General features: G+C 38.8%; 2 protein-coding genes across 2 annotated transcripts in view; both read left to right on the top strand.

Annotated features, from left to right (window-relative positions):
- Positions 1 to 101: 101 nt before the first annotated feature.
- On the top strand, positions 102 to 8,510 carry LOC105193006 (dentin sialophosphoprotein). The gene is made up of 8 exons (XM_011157322.3): positions 102 to 950; positions 1,237 to 2,303; positions 2,698 to 2,939; positions 3,428 to 3,927; positions 4,278 to 4,575; positions 5,122 to 5,285; positions 6,143 to 6,269; positions 8,077 to 8,510. The coding sequence occupies exons 1-7, from the start codon at positions 858 to 860 to the stop codon at positions 6,182 to 6,184; spliced, it is 2,406 nt and encodes an 801-aa protein (XP_011155624.2). The 5' UTR covers positions 102 to 857; the 3' UTR covers positions 6,185 to 6,269; positions 8,077 to 8,510.
- Positions 8,294 to 8,818, top strand: part of LOC105193005 — a 64,946-nt gene continuing 64,421 nt past the window's right edge. The window contains exon 1 of the mRNA XM_011157320.3: positions 8,294 to 8,509. The gene's annotated coding sequence lies outside the window, so the exon portion shown is untranslated. The remainder of the gene's footprint in view (positions 8,510 to 8,818) is intronic.

The following is an 8,818-nucleotide window of genomic DNA, read 5'->3' as shown; positions in this document are numbered from 1 at the left end:
ATGGAAGGTGCCGATTGGCGGAGGCGCGACGGCCAATCAGCGCCGACCACGCTTAACCACCCGTGCGCCGCGCCGTGGCAGTCCTCGGCGCGCCGTTCACCACGCCGCGCCACACGTAACTTTACGTCACGGCGATTTATCGCCGCTTATCTGTCGTCGATACGACAGCGTGGAGAGCGCGCCGCGCGCGCGATGACGTGGATGAGCCGGGAACGGCCGAGTTCCGACGGAAGCCGCCGATTGGCCGCGAGGGCGCGCCGCGTTTGAACGAATCTCTTCTCTAGCAATTTCTTTTCTTGGCGAAAGAGGCGCAAAGTAAAATTCGCTCGGCGAAAGTTAACTTCGTCCTCTTTCGATTTGTAAAAAGTCATACATCGTCCTCAGGGAAGGATTGAATCTCTGCGTGATTACTGAAATAATCGGCGTACCTTGAAATTCAGCTTTATTCGGTTTTCCAGTGATAAAAGATTCACATTAACACGTTTGAAACGTGAAATACCTCTGTTAATAAATATTTAAGTTTTTACTAGGTGATCGTTATCAAAATTTCACTCGCACTCGAAAAACGCGATAAGAATTCTCTATAAACATCATCCGGCCTAATGACTATCTCGATAACCGTCGATATCAAGCGTTCATACGCAGTAGGCCGTTGCCTTGGCAACGTGAAAACAAACTTGTCATGGCGAGAACGAATAGGATGACCTGCCGTGACTCACTTCAAAATCAAGGCACTCGTCCCTCGTTGCCCCGTGAATAATTGAAATTTACAAGTGTTACACACGCACAAAATCAAACAAAGAGTTCGTTAGCTATATTTGGCGACACTTGAACCTAAAAAAAGAAAGGGAGGGAAAATGCTCTCGTCGAAAGCGAACGCGGCGCTGGCACGGCTGAGAGAGATCGAGGAGAAATACAAGACGAGACGCGAGGAACAGAAATGGAAAGAGGTGAATATTTCGGAAGAGAAATGTAACGTGCAGTAAACTTAATTTAATGTTGAACAATTGATATTGCCGAGTTCTAAAGAAAAATTCAATTTTACTTTTTTCTTTACTCTGATAACGCATTTTGGCTCCTTCACTTTCATAATACGTGATACATTTTCAATTTTGCGTGTTTCCCGACATTTAGTCGCTATATTTTTAAGATATTTTGATTATAATCATGTTTTTTTTCAGTCACCGCCAATTGGCGGCAATGCCGTGACATTAACCTAACATTTTGCAATCGTAGGACGCGGACAGCTCGATAAGCAGCGTCTCGATAGTCCCTTCGGAGAATTCCTCCGCGAGATCGAAGGAATCGCCGAGGAAAGCCGCAAAGCTCAAGCTCGATATAAAAATTCCGAGCGCTCGATTCGAAGGACACGCGGAGGAAATGAAACTCTCGTCGAGGAGTGAGAAATCGACGGACAAAGCGAACGCGAAGCCTCCCAAAGGCGCCGCCGCCGAGATTGACCTTGATGTCGCGATGCCGTTAGATGATAAATCGTCGCGTTCCGCAGGAAAGCAAGAAAGTCTCATTTCGGACACAATGACGATTCAGGAAAGCAGTTTGATCGAAAGCGTGCTCGATGACTCGATGACTCCGTCAAAATCATTCTCGCGCTCGAAAACGTCGCGGCGAAACTCCTCCACGGCCAGCGATAGATCGTCCGGACGCGAGGAGACGAGGACGAAGGCGGCCGCGAGGTCCCTGGGAGGAGAAGAATCCAGCGAATCATCCGAAATCGCAAGGGGGAAAGCGCGGTCTGGCAACTCGTCGATCGCGAAGCGACTGAGGTTGTCCAGAAAATCGAACGAGAGGATCTCCAGGGTGCATCTCAACCGGAAGAAACGTGCGGCGACCGAGGATGAAGCGATCGCGAAAACGTCGAAAGAGACGGTTGGAAATCGAGATGATGCCAACGATGTGGTGGTGTCTTCGCACGGGGACAACATTGTCGAAGAGTCGATCGGTACGACTGTGGAGAACGGCAGTGAAATTATTTCGGAACTTTCCCGCTCCGTGGAAAGCTCCGCAGCTAAAATTAAAGACATCGTCGACATTCCCAAGGGCTCTAAACATCCAACGGATGAAAACGCTTCTGCAACGGCTTCAAACAGCTCGAAAGGTCTAATGGCTGAAAATGACGGATATGCAAACGACACCTTCGAGGACATTTCGACGTCGACCATTCTATCGGAGCGAGAGGAAATGATTAATGGGAAGAAAAAAGTGGTCGATGGAGCGAGGTCTAAAGCGAAAGAAATCAATATTGCAGAATATGAGTCTTATCAGGATAGTGCTAAAGAGCACAGGTAGTTTTACATACCAATATTAATATTGTTAATATGTATCATATATTTTTTTCATCAATGAATTTCATTGTTTTAATAATTTAAAAACAATGAAAGGAATAATTTCTTTAATGATATTTCAATTTCATTTTATTTTCAAATTAAAATTAAATATGAATTAAATATAAATGTAATTAATATAAATTTACAAGAATATTTTAGTTTCGAAACGTATTGTAAAAGATAAGATAATGCTTTTAACGATAGAAAAGATTACATGGTTCATGGCTACGCCATGATTATTATCAGTGATTTATTATCACAAGCACGAAAACAAAGTAGTAAAGTGTCGATGTACTTGAAATGATTGAGTGTTTGTGATGCGAAAATGATTTTTTCGGAAATCTTTATTCAGCTACAGAGATAAGCCAATCATCGCGCTCAATCTAACGACGAAAGTGCCGAAACCAAGAGCAACCAAGGTCGATTCGGGACAATCGCGCTACGTCGGCGACCTCGAAAGCATCGTCGCGAATCCAGATAACGTGACTGTACACGCGATAAAATTGCCACAATCCGCTGGTTCGAGTTCGAGGAACCAAAGAGGACATTATCAGCGTCAAAAGGCATCGTTTAGAAACGAAAACGTTTCAAGCGGTAAAATAAATAAAATGTTATAAATAATTGATGGCGGGATCACAGAATTGGAGTTGCTCCAACAAAGTGTCAAAATATTAGGAAATCTATTTCAAAATAGAATTTCACGAGAAAATTTAATTTAAATGAAAGAAGCAAATTTGAAAGTGCTCTATTCTATTGTAATTAAAGAAATAAAGATTGTCATTTCTGAGACAATGTTAAGTGAGAATATATGTTTGATAAAAGTATTATAATTTATAATTCAATTCGCTATTATCAACTACTTTATTGGACTAATATTTTTGTAATATTCATGAACCGCAATTGTCACAAATGCATGATAAATTTTTTTTATTATCATTTTATGATAATTTTATGATTAATGATAATCTTAAATTCTTTAAAATACATACATACATAAAACTTTTTTACTTTTTTTCAAGCTAGAAATTCTATTACCGTGACGATGATTTTAAAGTGATAATGCAATCTGATGAATCTTTCAGCTGTAAGTTCCAATACGAACACATTGGATTCTTCGGAGTCGTCGACCGGCGACGTGACGAAGACGAATGAGAGGAAAAACTCTCTGGCGATTACTACTGTTCGGCAAGAAAGCGGCCGGAAAGAGCGTGGAGAAGCATCGAACGGAGCGAGAGAACGTGCGGTGATAGATGTCACCAGATTGCCAGTGGCGAACGAGGACTCGATCGAGTCGGCAAAATCTAATTTGTCGTTAGAGGAAAACGAGGAGAGAAGGCAAGAGGTTTCCGGAGAGAGCTTGGATCAACAAATTTCACAGGATGTCGATTATGTGCTGAAAAAATTGCACAAAGGCGCGCTAGCTGAGAGACGAAACGCAAACTCGAAAATCGCGACAGAAACGTCGGAAAGCCTCCACCACAGTAAAACCGTGTTTCAAGTCCGGAATGCATCGAAGACGAGGAAAGTGAGCACGGAAAGGAAAAACGAAAATTGCCGTTGTTCAAAAGAAAAAGATAACGTGGTAAGTATTAGTTTTGCATATTTTTTTTATTGATTTAATAGCGCAGTAGCTTCTGGTTTTTCGATACAATCTTTGTTTTTTTTTTCTTTTTACGTAATTAAAGTTGGATTTTTTTTAATGGAAATTATTTTTCTATTATTTAAAATTTTCGTTTTGAGATCTAATAATGGAATCATACATTTCGTGATTGTTAGATTCAGTTTTTTTGAGAATAATACATAAATAACTCGTTAAAGGTTCAGATATTTAAATCGATATATTTGTAACGCCGAAAAATTATTACGCAATGATTACATAATGTATATTGGCAAGAAAAGCCGCCACCTCGCTATTTCTATTAATATTTTCAGTCTTATCATAATTTTCGTGAATATAATACCAAGAGGAAGATGAAAGAAATGAGAATGAATTCAAAGTCAGCCGGAAATCGCAATAGCACGGAAAGTCGTAAGGAAGACAAAGGTTTGAGCTACGATGGGAAACAAACGCGCGGACTTCGGAAGCGGATTGTCGAACTGCGACTGCGGCAAGAGCGGGAAGACCTCCAAAAATATCTACACGAACTGAAGGACTTGAGACTAGAATCAGGCTCTACTCGGAGCTATTTCAAGCCTTTGGAATTCCCGAAGATCGCAGAATTTACGTCTGGTAATTTAAAAATTTAAGCAGAGATATATTTCAATGTATTTTTATACATCTTTCACAATTTTGATAAATATTTATCAATGTTTACGGTACCAATTGTTATCGCTCGCTTTCGATAAAAAGATGTCTTTATTTCATTTCTCAGCGATAAGTAGATTGACAATTGTTATACCGTCTGTCTGTTTGTCTTTAAGTAAAGATCTTTCTGTTTAATTAAGGATTCCATTTCGTACGTTTTTCTTTCACGATTCATTTCGCGATTTATGTCATTTTTATGAATGCGCCCGAAGTGGTGAGTCGCGCCGCGGCAAATACGCCGACAATTGCGACTGTAGCGTTGAATAGAAGGAATCCGCATTGTATCGAAACAATGAGAACGTAGACCGATAGCGGTTGTAGAGTCGTATGACGAATGCATTAAATTCATTTCGCATTTAAATAAAGGCATTATGCACAAATGCATTCAAATATATTTTATGTGTAGAAAGAGAGAGATATATTCTTGGTTTATTCGCGTGTCTCGAAAGCGATAAAATATTCCTTTTCCAGACGTAAATAATTTGGAGTCGAAGCCGGACGATCGGTATCGTGAGAAAGTTTTGGCGATTAGGCGTTGGTTGAAGGATCAATATGTCTTGTATCGCGACTACTGTACTATGGCGCAAGCGATCAATGCCCACTACGTTCCCACAACTTTGGACGATGCCAAAAAGGTTGGTGCCTTTTTTACAATAGTTTTTTGACGTTATTCGTCACATTGGAATATTCCTAACTTTGCTAGTTGCGTAACACAGATGATGCGCTGCATAAGGCTGATGAGCTGTGCAATGGTAAACACAGTGCTCAAGAATAATGAATAATTATTACATGTTAAAAAAATTTATACAGTCGGTATTATTCACATATCGTATTGAAAGAATAATGTATTTTCTTTTTATTAGAATTGAAGTCGTACTATTTTTCTTATAGCCTAGCAATAGATTCTTTCCCTTTGAACTATATAACAAACAAAACGCATTATCAAGTCATTCATTGCTAGTAGAGACCTTATTATGTTAAACAGGAGCATCGTATTTTTATTAAATCTTGTGAATGGGATAAACTTGGAACGTTTATTACGTCGCCTTACGTCGTCTACGTCATAAATCGATGTTAACGTGTAAAATAGCCCACGTAAATAACGTAATAAAAATATTGCATATTCTTTGACGTAACGACATTTAAAATAGCGAGTGGGCGATGACGTTTATGAGGAAGCTGCGTCACGACATTCACTTGAGGCTTTTTGCGCATCGATTTTGCGTAACACGATTAAAGGAGGAAGGGTCGGGAAAATTCTTTTACGAACCGAGGAAGCGCATAGATTGTGCATGTAAATCCGTAGATAGGTAGGGAAGAGAAAGAGAGCATGTTACGACAATGAGGACAATGGGGACGCAATAAGGAACCGAATAAGGAAATGAATGCTCAACCGCGAACTCGCAAACTACCGACGAAGCTTTTTGCTCGCTGCTGGGACGAGCTCTCGGACGAAAAGTCTCTCAAACGAGATAAACTTTTTTTTTTGCAGACGATACGCGAGCTGCGGAAAACGACAATTAAAACCAGGTGACGTCGATACGCCCACCTGAAAAGGCGTAAATGCGACTCGTTGAAGCCGGCTGTGATCTAGCGCCAGATTTGAATGCTTCGAAATAGTGAGTACTTGAAACTTGCTTCTCTTTTTACCAACTTATTAAAATCTTGGATAAAATCATCGAATTTTATTAGCAGATGAAAAATGTCGCACCCACGTTCTTCATTAAAAATGTCTTATTTTGCTTTAAATTTAATTAAAAATTTTTACATCTTTAAATGTTGAATATTTTAACCGGATCAGATATTGTTACGTTTAATCCTGAAAATGAAAAAGATATCAAACTGGTGCGTGATTATTTCATATAACATTATGTGAAAAATCGTGTAACGCAAATTATATAATTAAGCTTTTCCTATATTAGCGATGAGCATTAGCTTTTTCCATGTTGTATCAGTCGCGAAATAAATGTGCATATTTAAGAAACGTGTGCCGTAGCTTCAGTAATGTAAATTTACTTGAAACTGGAAATTTTTTTTTAATTAGTATTTTTGTGCGATAGGATCCGTATCAGATAGCGGTTTTCTTAATGAAATCAAAACGAGGTTTCTCCTTTATGCAATTACTAAGTTTGCTGTGCAATATATTCGCGCTTCCGGTAAGTGTTGTGCGAGTGTGTTGTGAAACTTTGTGAAAATCATTCGTACATCATTCTTGCGCGAATTGCAGAATTAAATGAAATTGCGGCGCGAGGAAATAAGAAAAGAGATGTTAAAAGATAACGCGAATGATTCATATTTATAATGTATGGGTAGATCTATAAGTCAATTTTTAAAGTTTCGATTTGAGAATTTATTTGATTTGTTTTTCTTTTACATTGAGAAGACTTGAGGCACGTAAATAAACCTTGAGACAATTATATTTAAGGATGTATCACGTATTGAAATCTATGTGTTTACATTTATATTTTAAATAAACTATATACGTATGATTAATTTTTTTTTAATATTGACAAATATTTTAATTATTATTTTCTAAATAAATTTTGTTTACAAAACGACAAATTTCTGCACCTAATACATAAATAAATCTTATAAAATAAACCTATATAAATAATCTCGTAATATTTAAAGTATTTATATTAAAACGATATACATACACGAATGATATATTTTTATTTGATAACGCACATGTTTATATTTAATACATTTTATAGTTAATTTATTAAAAAATAATTTTTTACAAATATTGACAAAAATCTCAATTGTACAAATACTTTAAGTATTTAAAATGATTTATACAAAATTTCATTGCGATTTAAAGTTTAATTATTCTGTAAATAAATTTTGTTTACAAAACGACAAATTTCTGCACCTAATACATAAAATAAACCTTTATATAAATAATCTCGTAATATTTAAAGTATTTATATTAAAACGATATACATACACGAATAATATATTTTTATTTGATAATACGCATGTTTATATTTAATACATTTTATAGTTAATTTGTTAAAAAATAATTTTTTAAAAATATTGACAAAAATCTCAATTGTATAAATACTTTAAGTATTTAAAATGATTTATACAAAATTTCATTGCGATTTAGAGTTTAATTATTTTGTAAATAAATTTTGTTTACAAAACGACAAATTTCTATACCTAACGCATACAATGAAGCTTTGTATAAATAATCTCGTAATATTTAAAGTATTAATATTAAAAAATTCAGATCTTATACTATTTCTTAATTACATTTCCATTAGAGCACATTTCTACTTTTTTTCTTTTTATTAAAATAATTTCCAGGCTCCAAATCATCTCCAAATTATTTGTTTTATTTTATATAACAATCTGTAATTTTGTCATTACTTAGAAAAAGCGTGTAATGCATTCTTACACAAAAGGCGCATTTCTTCTGCACAGGTAGACAGAGAGAGAGTGCATTTACTTCCGTACCGTTATTGGGCGAACTTCAGGCTGCTTGACGCTGCGCGTGTCGCCCGTGCGAAGGTGCGCGCGGCAAGAGGCAACTCTCCGTCATGGCGGCGCGGCGGGGTGGTGCGGCGGCGGCGGCGGCGCGGCGCGGCGCGGCGCGCTTTCATTGACGCGCCGTGTGCCGTCGCCGTGTCTCTCCCGTGCAGTTTCGTAGCAGCTTCGCGAGCGTCGAGACGCGATCGACCGCCATCCGCCTCTCCGACCTGTGGTCTCGGACTCACGAACGCTCACCCCTGTGTTTCGCGTGCTGCAGCCAGGCGCGGCCTTCCGTGTTCTCGTGGTGCGGCCGTAATTTCTCTGCGTCGGCGGCGGCGGCGGAGCAGCAGGAGCGAGTGGACGCCAGGGAGCGCCGACTCTTCCGGTAAGTTGGTCAATTTGCAATAATTTGATGGTGGGCGAAGTCACAACGGGGCGTGCGAAGGGTGAATCGGTGAGAGGATACGCCGGGTGCTCGCAGCGCAACGCGGCGCAAGAGCGTATATCGCGTGAAAGAGCGACCGATGCCTTGTTTCTATAGAATGTCATTCTTTATCGCAAAATTTCGAAACTTTGCCATTCAATACCACGGCTTGAGATCAAATTCTTGCGGCAGATTAAAATTTCGCTTGAAATTCGCCGGACGATACGGTATCATCGACCTGAAGTTGTCTCGAAACGAAATCCTACCTGA

Source organism: Solenopsis invicta, chromosome 3, assembly GCF_016802725.1.
Source record: "Solenopsis invicta isolate M01_SB chromosome 3, UNIL_Sinv_3.0, whole genome shotgun sequence".
Classification (NCBI taxonomy): domain Eukaryota; kingdom Metazoa; phylum Arthropoda; class Insecta; order Hymenoptera; family Formicidae; genus Solenopsis; species Solenopsis invicta.
This window is presented reverse-complemented; position numbering and strand designations above follow the sequence as displayed.